Source organism: Camelus bactrianus, chromosome 1 (genome assembly GCF_048773025.1).
Source record: "Camelus bactrianus isolate YW-2024 breed Bactrian camel chromosome 1, ASM4877302v1, whole genome shotgun sequence".
Classification (NCBI taxonomy): Eukaryota; Metazoa; Chordata; class Mammalia; order Artiodactyla; family Camelidae; genus Camelus; species Camelus bactrianus.
This window is the reverse complement of record NC_133539.1, coordinates 66,263,429-66,281,718: the sequence shown is the minus strand read 5'-3', so window position 1 is coordinate 66,281,718 and position 18,290 is coordinate 66,263,429. Positions and strand designations below refer to the sequence as shown.

The window sequence follows — 18,290 nt, the reverse complement described above, 5'->3', positions numbered from 1 at the left end:
TCCTGCACACCTTCTAGAATTCAGCAGGATCAAGCTATCAGATCATATTATTACCCAAGAGATAGTCCAAAGATGATAAAGGAATGAGGGGAAGTCATCTCTTCACACCACAGCTGCCTATTACATGCATTTATGAGAGAGATGCTAATGACCATGACCAGAGAAGAGGGTCCTGGAAAAGACTGGGGTATCTTGAGAAGAAGGTGTGTTCTCTGGAGGTGAGATGACTCAACTGCCTTTTCTTCCTTTCTGATTGTTCCAGAACGCTGCGATGACTGGGGACTAGATACCATGAGGCAGATCCAAGTGTTTGAAGATGAGCCGGCTCGCATCAAGTGCCCGCTCTTTGAACACTTCTTGAAGTACAACTACAGCACAGCCCACTCGGCGGGCCTTACTCTGATCTGGTATTGGACGAGGCAGGACCGGGACCTTGAGGAGCCAATTAACTTCCGCCTCCCTGAGAACCGCATTAGTAAGGAGAAGGATGTGCTCTGGTTCCGGCCCACCCTCCTCAATGACACTGGCAACTACACCTGCATGCTAAGGTAGCCTGACTCTTGCTGGTGACTTTGTCTTTCCCTTTTCATTCCTGAGCCTTTATTCAGATAATGCATGTGCTGTGGAGCTGGGGAGGGCAGGAAGGAAGCATCTAGGAAGAGTTATGCACCTTGTTGGCTTAGCTGAGTTTGGCTGAAAGATACATGCAGAGAAAATGGTTGTACCTCTGAGAACATTCTCTGTAGGGTGGTTCCTTTCCAAACCTGATGTGTATAAGGGTTGTTTAGAGGTGGAGCCTCATTCATTTGTACCCTTTCTCTGACAGTGGAACCTGCCTACGTTTCAGCCTCACCTAGACAATGAGCAGGACAGGTGGCAGAACCCATTCGTTTCTGTCATTCTTGGCAGCTTTTAAAGTGCCAGGCACAGAATAAAAGCTCAGGATGCCACCGAGAGGAAAGAATACTTGAGAGGCATCAAATGTACTTAGAATGGCGCTTTTCAAGCTTTTCCACCAATATTCCTCTAACGAGCAAATGAATACCAGATCTCTGGGAATCTAAGAATATACTCCAAAGCCCCCATCATTACTGCAAAAGTCCTTTCAAATCCATGTTTTTTCCCTGGAAGTTCATGTAGATGTTTCATTTCACTTCACAATGTATCTACATTTCTTTTGCAAAATATTAATGTTGCTTTTGCTCTGAGAAAAATCTTTTAAAAACTGAGGCTCCTCTGAAGAGTAGCCATTTTAAAGCTTAATTCTTTGACCACTTTTTTCCCAAGGTCCCTTTTTAGCTTCCAAACTTAACTTGTTTTTTAAACTCTCATCTGGTTTATGGATTTTTTTCCTGCTATTTAATAAGTTCAATGGCTTTACTAGGACTGCCTTCACTAAATACCACCTATTGGGTGGCTTAAACAATGGAAATGTGTTTAATATGTTTTGTCACAGTCCTGGAGGCTAGAATTCAAAGAGCAAGGTGTCAGCAGGGTTGGTTTCATTTACCTCTCCTTGGTTTGTAGATGGACACCTTCTCTCCATGTCTTCATCTCATCTCCCCTCTTCTTCAGTGTCCTAATCTCCTCCTTCTTATGAGAACATCAGTTTTATTGGATTAGGGAGCTGGAAAAGTCAGTCTAACCATTGATCATGACTTTGTTAAGCTGAAATGTACCTTCTGTAACTTCTACCTTTAGAATACTTCCTCAAAAGTAGACCTTTTGTTATTTGTAGGTAAAGATTATGCCTCCCACTCTCCTTTTCCATCTTATTACCACTGTCATGAGACATTTTTAATCATCCTCCCCTCCCATCTTGGGGAGAGGAATGCATTCCCCAAATCATTCCATTGTATTTAATCTTAATTCATGAGTTATTAATTATGTAATATGTCTTAAATAGAAATCACACAAAAAAGTGGACAGTGAATGACCCAATCACACATCACCCTAAAAAATTACTGATCTTTTATTATCTATGTTCCCTTTATTGTTTTCCTATATATAGACACAGTTTTACATACATTCCATTTATCTAACAAATATTTATTCACTGCCTACTGAAAGCTTGAACACTGCGCTAGATATAAGAAATAAAAAGAAAACACACATGGTCATACCTTTGTTTGAATTATGATACAGTCAATTAAGGAATTGTCCAAGGTGCTGAGAATGAGAGACCTGATTTAGATGTGGGGGGTGCATAGAGAATGGCATAGACCTCTGTGTGAAGGGTGGGGTGGGCGATGGGAGAAGAACCTTCCAGGCAGATAAAACGTCATTGTCTACAAACATTACAAATATAAATACAGTTCCCTAGCCATCTTAACATGTTTTATGTGTTTGTTAGGTTTTTCTTTCCCCCTTCTTGTTTGATTTTTTTTTAATAGATGTGTACAATAACTTTGAGTGATTGTACCATGATTTCCTTTATGATCGTCCTTTACATAGGTTTTTCTACTGATTCCAGCGTTTTCCTTGCTAGTAGAGCACTGGATGAGCATTTCTGATCACGTGCTCTCTCTATTTTCACTTTTCCTTTCTTCCGTTTGGGAAAAAAATCTCCAGAAATAGGATTACTAGGGCAAAAGTAAGGCTTTTTTTAAAGGCTTTGGAGACGTACTTGTTTTCTAAAAGTTATTTATACCATTATCAGACATGAGTTAATATGCTATTCTCACCTTTGCCTTTCCAGCACTGAGTATCATTGAGAATATTTTAAGGGTAAAATTAAATACATATATTTGTATATAAATATATATATATGTAATTTCACCCTTAAAACATTATACACACACACACACTCACATACATATCACATATATATGTTTAGGAACATGTCTAAAAATGTACACATTTTAGTATATCGATCATAGTTAATTGTGTCTGTTTTTATTCTGTGATGTTAATTGGTATAGGAAATATCTCCGTAACACATTTGTTACACAAACTTGAGATATCAAGTCTCAAAACATAGCAGTACTTCACTTCGCTCATTTTAATGTGTTTAACTGTATGAAAAATGCAAATGAGACTTCCCATTCATTGCATGTTTCTCTTTCCAGGAACACTACATATTGCAGCAAAGTTGCATTTCCTCTGGAAGTTGTTCAGAAAGATAGCTGCTTCAATTCTCCCATGAAAATCCCAGTTCAAAGATTGTATTTAGAATATGGTGTTCAGAAGATCACTTGTCCAAATGTAGATGGATTTTTTCCCTCCAGTGTCAAACCAACTGTCACTTGGTATATGGTAAGCAAATTAGAAGTCATTTACCCTTTCTAAAAAAGCAACGATTATTTGTTGACTCAATGTAGAAATAGATTTTTCTCATCATACTTTTAATTTATTTCATAATCACTGTATACAGATATATTGCATCTTTCTCACTTTGTACCATTTTAAAGGAAGTGGTGAAGACACTTTGCCTCAGCTCACCATGTCTTAAATTACATTCACTGGACTACCAGAACTACCTGATTTCTGTTAACTTCTTATGAAATACAGTTTGAGAAATGCTGCCCACTTCTACTCACTGCTGGGTGAGGTCAGGAGCTGCTAATTAATCTGGCAAATTTCAACTCTTTGGTTAGTCAGTAGTATATTATATTACTTGTATGTATTTTCATGTTTACCCTCATTTGTGGGCACGGTTCATCTGTGGTCTCTTTCACATCCAAGAAATTTGGAGAGTGAAATCAAAATGAAAGTGTTGGAAGGTTGGCACTTGTGGCAGCAGCCTTGTTCTTAATCTCTTCAAATATCTGCCTGAGCCAAAGCCAAAAACTCCTGGACATCATTTAAAACAAAACTCAGTGATAAGCTATCCACAAGAATCACTTTCAATAAAGCAAATGAGGTAAATCACCAACACGACCTGTAAAGAATCAGCATATATAGGGAAGGAAGCAGATGGAAATCATGTGGTATCTGGTAGCCTTGAGAACAGAACCTCAAAAAGCCAGCAGGTACTCATCTGAACGTATGGTGAACCAACTGGGAGTGGAATCAAAGCAAAGAGGATCAGGGCAATATATGAGAAGGAAGGAGAATTGGCTAAAAATGGAGGAGCCAGAGTCAGGAAATCTCAAGACCACAGTTTTGAAGAAGGATCTCTGTGGAGTTAGAAAATCCTGCCAATTTCTAAAGCTCAGAAAAAACTAGTTTCACATACTAATGAGCAACCAAAAAAAGAAAAAAAAATCAAGGTAAATTCCTATTCAAAATTATAAGAAAAAAGGAGAATAAGAAGCAGAACATTTCTGTAGAAAAAAATAAATGAAAGCACGCCAGAAGGACACATTGTAACCTACAATTTCAAAAATGGAAACAAAGACATTACCAAGTGATGCAAGATGAGGAAGAATAACAAAAAAATAAGAATTAGAAAGGTCCAGAAATTACACAACTTGGTAAAAAATTAAAAGATAATAAATTGTTTTTCAGAAATAAAGTTAAACTAAGAGTAACATAACAGCAAATGAACCCAATAAATAATACTTTAAGATTAAAAGAAGGTGGAAGGAAGAAAAAAATTTAATCAAAAATAAACCAAAACCACAGTGAGGTATCACATCACACCAGTCAGAATGGCCATCATTCAAAAGTCCACACATGGTAAATGCTGGAGAGGGTGTGGAGAAAAGGGAACCTTCCCACACTGTTGTTGGGAATGTAAATTGATGCAGCCACTGTGGAAAACAGTATGGAAATTCTTCAAAAAGCTGAAAATAGACTTACCATATGATCCAGCAATCCCACTCCTGACCACATATCCACAGGAAACTCTAATTTGAAAAGATACATGCACTCCAATGTTCATAGCAGCACTATTTACAATAATAGCCAAGACATGGAAGCAACCTAAATGTCCATTAAAAGATGACTGGATAAAGAAGTTGTGAGATATATAGATATATAGATATATATGTCTAGATAGATATATATATTAGACACACACACAATGGACTACTTCTCAGCTGTAAAAAAAGAATAAAATAATGCCATTTGCAGCAACATGGATGGGCCCGGAGATTGTCATGCTAAGTGAAGTAAACCAAAAAGAGAAAGAAAAATACCGTATGATATCACTTATATGTGGAATCTAGAAAAAAAAAAAAACACAAATGAACTTACTTACAAAACAGAGACAGACTCATAGATATAGAAAACAAACTTATGGTTACTGGAGGGAAAGGAGGTGGAGAGTGATAAATTGGGAGTTTGGGATTTGTAGTTACTACTATATATAAAATAGATAAACAACAGGGTCATACTGTATAGCACAGGAAACTATATTCAATACCATATATATATATATACACACACATATATACACACACACATATATATACACTATGCTGTACACCAGAAATTAATAAAACATTGTAAATTGACTATAATTTTAAAAAACTCAAAAAAGAAAAATGATGAATAAAAATAAAAAGGTTAGAATGGATCTACCAATATCAGATAAAGTAGACTCTCAGGATGATTAATATTATCAGAGATAGAAAGGACTTTTCAGAATAACAATAGGGTCAATTCATTAAGAAGGCATAAAATGATTAAAAGTATATATACTTAGTAACAGTGTTTCAAAATACATGAAGGAAAAGTTGACAAAATTAAAGGAACAGATAGACAGTTCCATAATTCTAGTTGAAAGTTTGAGTATCTATCTATTTAAGTCATTAATGGACTGACTTAGTAGCCAACTTTAAGAGTTTTCTGTTGGCCAAAGATGGAACAATTTGAGCTTTAGTAAGGACATTAATTGCAGTAGGTCAAATCTCATGAATTGAGTTTAAATCCATAAGTTCATAATGATATTTCAAAATATTTAATTGGCCATATTTGGATGATGATAGAAAATAAATATGTTATCTTGAAAACTGGCTAATAAAGGGGGGGAATCAAGTTTTTATTCTACCTTTTCTGTGAGAAATGTACATTAATCAAATTGTTCAAGGAAGTGTGTTTTTATAAAGGTATATAATCACTTTGCAAACCCAATGCATTACTAAATGTAGGCACTATTCATCAATGACTGCTAACGTCATAAGAAGGGAAACAGCCAGACATATTCCTTCTGATCAAAAAAGACATATTGCCTATAATTTTGCCAAATGGAGGAAATCTGAGTCTGATAAAACCTTTGGATCCTGCAGTCATTTTGCAGGAAATATGGAAAACAGAGGAATGTATAGACCTGCACCATGAGTTTGCAGTCAGCAAGTGAGAAACTCTATTGGCCGAATGTCTTGAGTTATTCAACAGATAGATTGTAAGAAAAAGAAAGATATAGAGTGGGAATATATAGATAAAAAGGAACATAAAACACACTGAAAACACTATAGTGGGTGAAACTGTAGTATCTAAGGATGCACATATGAGCACAATTGTAAATGAAAACAAGAAAGTGATTTTACTATGAAAGTGTAGATAGTTTCCACTTTGGTGTGTAGTAAAGAAGGTGTGATTGACATGGGGCATGTGGAAGGCTTTCAAGGGTGACTGGGAATGTTTTATTCCTAGACCTGAGTGGTGGTTACAAAGGTATTTGCTTTATACTAATTTATTAGCTCATAAATATGTTTTCAGTGTTTTTCATGTGTACTTTATTCTACAATGAAATGATTAAGAAGAAAGGACATAAGAAAAGAAAGGGAGCTGGGGGAGACTGATTTAAAATACGTAACAGCCAATTTCAGTGTATGGACCTTAATTGGATCATGCTTTATTCAAACAAACTATAAAACCAATTATGAGAAAGGCATGGAAATAGGAGCAAGACAATATTGAGGACATTGATGAATTTTAAATTATGAAAATGGCAATGTAGTTAGCTTGCAGAAGGGGTCTTGACATTTAGAGAACACAGAAATAGTTATAAATAAAATTGTATAATGTCTGTAATTTGCTTTGAAATAATAGTGGGATGCAGTGAGTGGGTATAGATGAAATAAGACAGCCTGAATTGGTACTTTTGAGGCTAGATATGGATACAGGGCTCACCGTATATTCTATGATTGTAATTTTCCATAGTAAAATGCATAAAAGGGATTAAAATAATTATTTTAACAATTTTACACCAATAAATGTAATATATCTTCCAGGTTAAAAAAAGTGTCCATCTATATATCTGCAAAGAAGTCTCTCATTCCTAATTAAATCCTATTTACATTTTCTATATTTTGAATATTCTGTGGTCATTTTATTTTTATATAAATTCTATCATTTTCTCTTCTTTTTTTCTCATGCATGCCCTCTGCCTGGAACATCCTCTTTTCCTTCTTTAGAACAGATCAAATTCTACAGCTTCATAAAATGGTCCCTGTTCTCTCCAGCAGAAAATTAATTTCCCCCATATACTCCCATAGCTATTTATCTATGCCTGTTTCAATGCCACTTTTCACTTCATTTATTGTTTTATAGTCATTTGTTTATGTGTATATTCAATACATACTTGTTTAAGATCCACTGTATTCAGTGCAATATGTCAGAGGTTTGGGGGAAGACAGTAATGAATTAGATACATGCCCTATTCAGCCTAATCCCAAAGAATCTCACAGTTTAATTCAAAAAGTTTATAAATAAGAATTCCTATTCTTATCAAATAGTAGGATTAGAAATTCTACAAAAGTGTCAAAGAGAAGGTACTGTTGGTTTTAAGAAAAGAAACAGATTTATATGCATGCACTCCACGAGGTTGACTATTTTGTGCGGGTAAAGTTATCCCATATGTATCTCTGTGATTCCCAGATTTCTGGTTTCCTGATTGGTCTGATGTCAGTCGTATTAACCAAGGTATGAAATAGCAGAGGAGGAGCAGGTTTGGGGAGCAAGTAAGGAATTTTGATCATGTGTCATATTGAGTTAGATTTGTCTGGGAGCCATCTAGGTGGCAGTGACCAATAGTTAGTGGCTATTTGTGTATGGGTCTGGAGCGTAGAGCTTAGAAGAAAAATCAACTAGAGACAGAGAATTAAATGCATCCATGTGAGAGGTGAAGCCCTTAAAAAGCCAAAATAAAGTGATAAGAGAAAGAGGCTAAGATTGAAATGTGGAGAGAATGTTCATGAGGTGAATGAAAGCAGAAAGCCTAGAAAGAAGAACGAGAAAAAAAGGTCATGGTAGTGAAACCATCACCACGGCAGATACCCAACGATGTGCAGGTGACCAAAAAGGACAAGCAATAAACTGCCATCCCTTCTATTCTCTGATTATGAAACAAACTGCTATTGATATGTGGTATGCTGCTTTTTATTTCTCTACATTTGCCTAATGGACACCTTTACTCCTGGGAGTGCTGCCGTCTTGGGAACAAAATCAGGGTTGTTGGTAGCTGAGATCTCCTATCACGGTGTAGTAATGCTGCTATTGTTTTCTGCTTTCTACCTTCTGCAGTCACTCCTCCGTCCACTGAGGTATCTTTGCTCTCCTACAGTAGTCCTCTTGCAGTTGCTATCAGCTGAACTTCCTACTATGACACTGTAGAAACAGGCTCTTTCATTAATACAAATAACTATGAGAGTTAAAGGACACACTAATCAGTTCCAGCAAATTTGCTTTCCTGCTGGCAGCAGGGTGAAAACTCATGAATTGAAAAAAGGAATAGGAAACTGACTTTTGCATTTCACTAGCGCAGTATATAGGGCTAGGTACTTTAAAGGTCTTTAGATGCTATCATATGTGATACCATGATCAGTCAAGGTAGCTAGCATCCTTTTATAGATTAGGAAACGGATGTTGAGAGATGTAAGACAATAGTAGTTAACATTTACCGAGCACAGGAATTCTTCCAAATGTTTTAATAAATTTACTTAATTATCTCAACACAAAGTGGACTCTGTTTTCTCCATTTTATAGTTAAGGAAACCGAGGTGTAGAATGGTTGAGTGATTTGTCCAAGGCGACATTGATTTGTTCAAGATTCAACACTATGCAATCTGTATCAAGAGCCCAGACTTTTACATTGTCTTACATAATTTACTCAAAACAATCCGGCTGATAATAGGAGAATCTGGGGTCTCAGGCTAGTTCTGAGTGGCTCAAAAACCTTTGCTCTCCAGAAATGGCACATAGAACATGGTCCAGTCTTTACTTCTGGGGCTTAGGGCACTTTGCTAATTAAAAATTTTTTTTTTAATTTTTAGTATTTTTTGTAGGAGGAGGTCATTAGGTCTATTCATTTATTTATTTATTTATTTATTTATTTTAATGGAGGTACTGAAGATTGAACCCAGGACCTCACGCACGCTAGGCAAGCGCTCTATCATTTGAGCTATACCCTCCCCTCTTAGGGCACTTTAAAGGGCAAAGTAATATTTGAACACAGATTGGGCTCTAGACTGGACTGTGGGACATAAGGACACCTATGAGGAGAAGTTCGTAGGAAATCAGAGGGAACTCAGAAAAGCTGAGATTTGGAGGGAACAGAAAATCTAAAGTTTCTATTTCAGAATCTTAGAGAAATGGGGCAGGAATGAACCTTCCTCCTCTGTGTATCTTCTCTTCTTTCCTCCTCTCTTCTTCATGGCAGGGCTTTTTTTTTTTTTTTTTCATTCAGAGCCCAGGATTCACAGTTCTCTAATTCAACAATTCTGTGAGTTAAATTGATGTTTAGTAAATGTTTGCTGAGTAAGCCAGGTTTTGTAACTAGCCTGAAAAGCAAACCATGCTTTGTAAGTGATTTACTGAATTTCAAATAGCCAGCTTCTAAAAGAACTTCTGAAACACAGCGTGTATAAATTGAAGACTGCCTGTTTATTCACAGAGACTTCTGATTACAGATTAGTAATGACATAAGTTAAGTATGATAGTATTGTTGTTGTTTTTAGTATTATTATTAAAGTTATTCAGAGACCTGAGCTTTAAAATATGGCAAGCCATCTTAACTTTCGTACAACTGGATTATTTCTTTCTCATTACTATAATGAGGTATTTGATTTTTTTTCCCCAAAGATACTTGTAAAAATAAAGACAGTCTGCCCCTTTTTACTAAGGATCCAAGGGACCAATTTATTGAGTGTTTTGGATATTACATTTACAGCAGCTGCTGAAGTGCTCTCAACTGCTATTTCGCAAAAAAGGTATCATTCTGGATATCAATTTGCAAAAAAGCTGGTTGTCCTTGTCCTCAATGGGATCATCAAAATTGGTATGCTACTTCCACCTTTAATTTTTAGTGTGAAATTAATTAGAGTTGGTCAGATATTGTTTATAAATCTCTTTCGGAAAATAGGAAAATCTTTGCTTTTTCTGACAAAGTGCCATGAGGAAAGCACATTTCTGAAAAGGCGCCAGGCTTGGCCTTCTTGTTAGCATAGCACGTATTGTTGGGAAGCTAGTCCAAGGTCCATGGAATAGACTTTATTTTTAAAGTGCTTTTTTCTCAATTTGATCTGACAGCTTAGTTTGGTAGGTTCTTTATCTCTTTCGTTTTTCCACAGTGTCTATATAGTGATTTTTAACCTTTGGCGTGAACAAAGTTTTATATCATATTTTCTTTCCAAACTATACATGTTTAATTCCTTACATGCTTACATACACACAGCATTTCACATATAGTTTCAGGGCTTCTGAGGACCCAGGATTCATCTTTTTAACTCAAAGTCAGTTCAAATATCTCTGAAGCCTTGTGGTTCAATTAGGCTGAATGAATCACCCACTCTATTAACTTATACCTCAACTCTGTTACCACAGTGATTGCATTTCTCTCTTTTGTACTAAATAGTGACCTCTCTCTTTTGTTTTCCTTTGAGTATCAAGCATATATCATGAAACTGAGCCAATAAACTTTGTGTTCAGGAATTGATTAAATAATTGAATAAATTAGAGTGGACTAGATAATTCTGTGGAAATAAGGACCGTTTCTGTTTTTACTGGACACTGTATGTCCACCTTCTAACACAATGCCTGACACATAGGAGGAATTTTGTAACTATTAATGTATAAACAATAGATGATGTACTTCTGCTCATTGAAAGTAGCTGGTATGTAGAAGTCTTGTGAGTCTTTGTGAACAAGTGTGGGGTATTTTATAACAATTTAATTTTGGAAGCAAAAATGTCAATAGATATTTCTAATTGTTCTAACCTCATATTTCAGTTAAACTCTTTACTCCCTCTTTCCCCACCCATCTTACAACTCACCCATCTCATGTGCTATAGTTCCATGTACTCACCTTCTTATTAGTATTCGCATATTGCATGAGCTTGCAGTTCCGTGTGTTTGTGTCTTTGCTCCTGTCATTCATATTTTTGATCATGCAGCACCAATGTATTGAGCATTTACTATGTGCCCAGTATTGGACAAGTTGTTGGCCATGCAGATACAGTACTCATCCACCTCCGATTTCCCCCATCGAAGTAAATTTTCTAGAGGAAGAGATAAACATGGCAAGAGATCATTTAAGTTAGTTAAGTACTAGCATGGAGCGCAAAATGCTATAAAAGTGCAGGGAAGTTGTTTACACTTTTTTCTGTCCCTGGAGTGTCTCTCTCCATGTCTTTCCTCCTCCTGAATGGCTGTTAATACTCTACTTATCCTTTAAGATCCAGTTCAACTCTTGGTCCATGAAGATTTTCTAAACGTTTTCTGTTTGCTCTTCTTCCCCCACTTCCCCACCCCAATATGCCTTTCATTAGTATTCACTGTAATCCTCCACTAGACTACGTACCTATAGGTTAGGAACTGTATCTTTTCCATTTTTGTGCCTTAACACAGTTTTTTAAAAACTGTAGGTTTGTTGAATGGAAACATTTGTTCTTATTTAGTCATGACATCCCCCTCACCCACATCCCACATGTCACCACGTGATTTATTTCCTCTCAGATCTCAGAGTCATTTCTTGTGCTGTTCTTTACCTATGTGCTGTGGTAGGTTGCCATGGCTACCGTTATGTGGTTGAAAAATTGCTCCCCTGTTTAACTTCTCTCTTTTGAATTCAGAATGAGGAACTGATGGGTCAACTAAATGAATGACTCGTCTTCTAGTCAGATAGTGTTTGCTTCATAGTGGAATCCACTTACTGTTAACCCATCTCTTGTATTTGGAAACATGTGTTATTTTTAAAATTCTTCGGGTATCTAGATCTTTGTTCATACCTTTTTTTCCTGAATTCCAAATGAGTAATTTTGAAATCATCATCAAATTTGCAGGGTTTATTTTCAGGAAGAGTTTATTATGTTTAAAAATATTTTGAGTGTCTCAGATGCATGAAGGGTATAGAGAGGCAGCAACTTGTAAGAAATAAAGCTCATCAAACTGAAGGCTGAAGTTAATAGTTCAACAACGCCCTGAGACTACCCTCACCACACATGTACACTTAGAACATAAAATATTTTCTTTATTTGCTTTTATAGCATGCTATAGTTCTAATAGCTTTGAATTTTTTTTAATTTTCTTTTTCTTTTTGTTTTTTTTTTTTTTGGTTAAACTAGTTAATTTAACAATTTTGAATGATCAGTTTTTTTCTGAGTAGTAAATTTGACCCCAAGCTTTTTCATTACTTTTTAATGGAATAGTCCTTAATTTGAAATATTTGTCTAGACCAATAAATTCCAAGAAAAACCTGTTCCAGACCTACAGTTTTATCTTACCTTATGGAAAGGAGAGAAAAATCCCAGAGAAACTTGACTTACACCACTGACATACAGGACCAATGAGAGTCTTAATCACATCCAGCTCAAATTTCAAGTTTATCCCCATGGGTTTGGAATAAAATGAAGAGAAAGGGAAAATTAGCAAGAAGCCAACACATACCTGTTTGGTGTCATCTTCCTTGCTATTTAGATATGTCAGATTCCATTTCTCTCTTAATGGTAAGTCCATGAGGGCTGACCTTTTGTTCTGTTCAATGCTGTATTCTCAGAACATGAAACAGTGCCTGGCATGTAGTTTATCGATCAGTACTCAAGAGTGAATGAATGAATGAATGAATGAGAAGACTTTGAGTCAAAAGGGTTTCTTTATATTTTTAGCATATACTATGACTTCTAAAACAATGTGTTTTAAATAGTTTTTACATAGTGGCACTTGGTGAGTCAAATAGATTTTTTAGCCTTTTCTTAAGAAATTGACAAGTTTAGTACTAACAGCTTACTTCCTATTCTGAAAATTATGCTCTTCCAGTTTACCGCTAATTGTAGGAATCAGCCTCATGGAAGTGATAGAGCCGTATCACGCTATTAACACTGGGGCTGGCCCCCTAGTGGGGCAGATGTGCAGAACCACAGCATAGTGTGGGAAGACAGTGTCAGGTGAGAGTAGGAGCAAGGGTCTCAAAACACGTAGGTCTCCATTCCAATTCCAGCTCTGACACTGCCGCACTCTGTGACACTGGCAATTAGTTAACCTTTCTAGGGCTTTGTATTTTCATCTACAAAACGTGCATAAGAGCATTCCAAACTTGTTAAATTTGGAATATGGATTGGATGAGATAGTGGAGTAATGTAAGACTGTAAGTGCATGTCTCAGTATAATTTTTTCAGCCTCAACTGATGACTGAAGATTGGTGTTCATTCTTCATTAAAAAACTAATGAAAGACCTTTACTCGGCCGTCTAAAAAAAACTGTTTTAGCTCTGCGCTGTATTATTTAGAAGATCTCTTGATCTATCTAATTTTTTTCACCTGTAAAAGCATATTTAATCCGATTTGTCCGCTTCACAGGGACTTATGAAAGCTAAGCTAAGAAGTGAGAGGAAAAAATAGCTTTGAACTGTTTAAAAGGAAGGTGCCAGAACAATCAAAAAGAGTTCTACAGATAATCTAAACTCAATTTAAACCAAATCTGACATAAATTTATTATAAGAGTACAGGGTTTTGTGGCCTTATACTTTGTGATAGCCTGAGAGTATTAGAATATTTTGCTGATTTGACTAGTGTCTAGAAGCACTGCTTATCAAAACAGGATAAACTGTATTCAGAAAAATAAGTTAACTGAGTATATATCGGCTTCCTCTTGATGATCGTCTCCATGAATCAGAAGTTTAGTGCTACTCTTAAAAGGCATATTTCCTGTGACGAAGAATTACAAAATGTTCCACTTAGTGTAACTGTCATATTTCAAAACACATGCTCCAGGAATTGAAGAAAGACAACCTTGAGTGTACAAGAATTAAAGTTAAATATATGAACACAGGAAATTGAAAGTACAAGCTGGTAATAGACTCCCAGAATTTTAAGATCTAAAGGACTTTAGAGATAAGCCAATTCTTTTTGACAGATAGTATTGATTTTTAAAAGAAAAACACAAAAGTAAATGTTCAGCACATATTTTTGTCACATATGATATATTGCTTTTTTTTTATTTAAAAGAAAATATAGCCAGTTAGGGGAGGAGAGATCAGAAACAGGATTCTAGTTGTGTTGAATGAAATATTTCAACGTCAAAATTTTGAAAATCAACAGAGTTATATGAAAATATGAGCTGGAGAAGAAATAAACTCTTTTTTTTTTAACTCTTTTAACTTTCGGTAAAACTCAAAATATCTTTTATTTTTAAATTCCAGGGTCTGTACTATTCAATTATAAAAAATAAGAAAAGTAGACAAAAAAACACAAAAAAATGTTTGGAAATAACTGATATAGTGATTCAGCAGAGTGGTCAAGAATGCCAAATTCAAGGGGGAGGGTAGAGCTCAGTGGTAGAGTGCATGCCTAGCAAGCATGAGGTCCTGGGTTGAATCCCTGGTACTTCTATTAAAATAAATAAGTAAATGAATACACCTAATTGTCTCCCCTCACACAACCCCCCAAAAAAAGAATTAAAAAAAGAGTATCAAAACAGACATCTAAAACAGGGCCTAGTTTATCAAAGTGACTGTATTCCTGAATTAACATAATCAGTGAAGAAATGTGGGAAAATGAAAAATAATTGCTTTTTAAATAGCAGAGCATGCATTTGCTTAAGTGACTTTAATCATTTTTCGAAATTTTAGCCTTGCTTTTCTATTAGCATGGAAATCTCAGAATTCGAAAACTAGGACTTGAGACAGGAACCTTGTGGTTTTGAATTCATATTTCAGTTCAGAATTTTCATTTTCATCTTGCAGAAAAGATAATGAAGTTTATTGCATTAATTCTCTGGAGGAACATCATCAAATACTTGACCAAAATAGTTTTGTAAAAAGTACAGCTGGCTTAGATATTTGTATGTTCTGTGCAAACTTGGATGTCTGTGAGTATATATGTGTTTGTATATTGTCTATGCATGTATGTAAACGATAAACATTTTTTTCCTTTACTTCTTAGGGTTGTCATAAAGTACACAACTTTAATAATGTAATTCCTGATGGCATGAACTTGAGTTTTCTCATAGCCTTGGTTTCAAATAATGGAAATTATACATGTGTTGTTACATATCCAGAAAATGGACGTACCTTCCATCTCACCAGGACTCAGACTGTAAAGGTGGTAGGTAAGCATGGTTTACATTAAGTGCACACAACAAAGAATGCAATAATTTTGTTTTAAGCTCTTAATAGTGTATTACAATTAAGTGTGTAAATTCTAAAAGAAAAGCAACTTAATCTTTTATGTTCACTGCACTATTTGCAGAGCTTCAGCAATTCTACCTACATAGTAGGCATTCAGTACCTGTAGTTCTACTGCATGAATATGTGAATGAATAAAGGCAGCTCGAGGAGTGAAAAAGAGTGCCAGACATATCTGTGTTCAAATTATACCACTGCCATTTATTAGTACTATTAGTATTTATCTGTACTCTGGGACTACGACTACCTAGCATTTAATACAGTTGAGAGTATTAGAAATAATATACATATTATGCTAATTCAGTTCCTGGCAAGCAGTAGAAACTCAATGAATAGTCATTAATATTACTGTCAAAGCATTTTACTTGAATTAAGTAAGCTGTGTCTTTGTATATATTGGAATACTTATAGCTAATGCTGAAACTGTTTGCTGGCACTGTTCAACCAGTGCTTTGTTTTGGGAGTGAGAAACTAGAGAAGTGGAAAGGACGGCGTCTAGGCAGAGTCAATAGACTCCTATCAAACCTAGAAATCAAGAGAGCCATTGCCCTAGGTGGCATTCAGAGGAGATCCCTAAATACCGCTGTGCCCACTGTATTAAAAATGATAGCATATCAGAGTGAGATTATTTTCATACCCTATCTTAGTAGATGGAAGCATTAATTTCCAGCAACAGAAAATAATCTATTTAGAGAAGCTCCCTGAGTTAGTAGAAGGAGTGATTCTAAGTTCCAGGTTTCTGACTCTTTGCTTAGAGCTTTTTATACTGGTCTGAAACCAGATTCAGCATAATTTTTTTAAAGGGTTCAATATAGTGCAAGTAAAATTTAAATCATATAATTTTGTAATCACTGCCTCTCTTTCTCTACTTACTTTTGGAATAATGCTGAGTTGGGGACTAATTCAGAAGAAAAATCAGACTAAATTAGAATCTAACATGAAAGGATTTTAAAAATCAAATGAATAATCTAAACATGTATTCCTCTTGGAAAATTTTTCATATATATATATATATATATATATATATATATATATATATATATATATACACACACACACACTTTAATGCATTCATTTTTGGAAAGTTGGGAACAGACACGCATGGTCATCTTGATTTATAGATCTAGAAGTTGATAGACACAGATGTGAGGGATGTATTTCTCATCCAACTTTCAAGCAATACAAGTTTGCTTTTAAAACTGTGAAGTATTGAGTACTTATTATATACCAGTAGGATGCTTTAATATGCATTACTTAATGTGCATTACTTAATTTAATCCACATAATGAACCTGTGAGGTGAGTGTAATTACTCTCATTTTAAAGTTGAGGAAAATGAGCTTTTCAAAGATTAAGTTAAAAAAAAGAGAGTCAAATGGTTGGTATATGGCCAAGTCAAGATTAGAGCCCCCGCCATTAAATCTTTGAAACTTGTGCTCTTAAACACTGCACATGAAGCTCCTTCAGGGGCATCTTTCTTTCAGTTTAGGAATATAGAATGTTATAAAAAGCAGCAATGCTATGAATGAACATTCAGCTGATAACTGGCCACCAGGTAGACTTAGGTGCTGACCTCACAATTGTGATTTTGAATTTTCCATTTACTTGTTCATTAATTTAATGCTTACTTATTTAACCGGGTGCCATACTAGACACTCTGGGCATGTTGAGGAGAACTGTGTAGAAAAGAAACAACTGAGTAAATTATTACACAGAATGAGAAAGAAGTCTGTCTCATGTAAGCTTTGGAAAGCAAAACCAGTTTGGATAAACGTTCTATCCTTAAACAGCAAGGATACTAGATATATTTGTTTCTTCGCTTGTTTGTTTTAAATGAAAGAGGTGTTGTAATTGACTACATATTGAACTTTGGGCCCCCTCAAGAATTAACAAACTGTGCCAGGAGGTTGGGTAATGCGTCAAAGAAGAGCAGATTTTTGACTGCGTTCTGAATTTGTCTGCGAAATAAAGTTTACGTGATTTGACGTCATCTTCCTTTGTTCTTTCCTCTCTATCACAGGCTCTCCAAAAGATGCATTGCCTCCCCAGATCTATTCACCCAATGATTTTGTGGTCTACGAGAAAGAACCTGGTAATTACAGCTGTGCCTCTGAATATCAGTTAGATTCTCTTAATTACAAGGAATGAAGTGTCACTAACTAATGCAAGAGAATAGAGGACTATTGTAAAGAAGCACATGAATTGAAACTGAAGTGTTGTCAGAAACCAAGTCAGCTCTGGGGATTAGCTGCTTCATCGATCTCATGGGCAGCTCAGGGATTCTCTGCTTCTCTCCCGACAGCTGCTTGCTTCTTCCTCTGCGAGCAGGGTTCCTCTCCTGATTAGCGATTTCTGTTTGATGTAAACTTTAGCTTGCTCAAGGCTTTGGTTTACCAAGACTTCACCATGGGCACAAGACGTCTTCTAAACTTCTGCCCCACTACAAAGGGGCAGGGGGTGGAACTGGAGGCAGAACCATGAATTCAACAGATGGCAGCTGACAGGACTTGCACGTCTTGATTCAGAACACTATCAAACGTTTACCCTGGTTATGTGGCTCTCCTTTTAGTTTTCATATCTTTTCATTCTTGACAAAAATCATTTGTCACTGACCAATAAGGCATAATTTGTTACTCTTCTGACTCAAAGCCTCTCATAGCTAAGTTGAAAACCATAAGAAATGTTAACATTCTCTGTATTGTATCCTTTCCAATAAATTGACTCCAAACCCAATGAAAGATATAAAAGAAAATTTGTTTAAAATGCGCTAAAGATAATAGAGGCAG

General features: G+C 35.7%; 1 protein-coding gene across 2 annotated transcripts in view; it reads left to right on the top strand.

Annotated features, from left to right (window-relative positions):
* Nucleotides 1–18,290, top strand: part of IL1RAP (interleukin 1 receptor accessory protein) — a 116,135-nt gene that overhangs the window by 77,453 nt on the left and 20,392 nt on the right. For both annotated transcript variants that reach the window (XM_045519789.2, XM_010959255.3), the window contains 4 exons: nt 263–548; nt 3,069–3,255; nt 15,264–15,429; nt 17,525–17,596. In XM_045519789.2, coding sequence (XP_045375745.1) covers nt 263–548; nt 3,069–3,255; nt 15,264–15,429; nt 17,525–17,596 — 711 coding nt within the window. The remainder of the gene's footprint in view (nt 1–262; nt 549–3,068; nt 3,256–15,263; nt 15,430–17,524; nt 17,597–18,290) is intronic.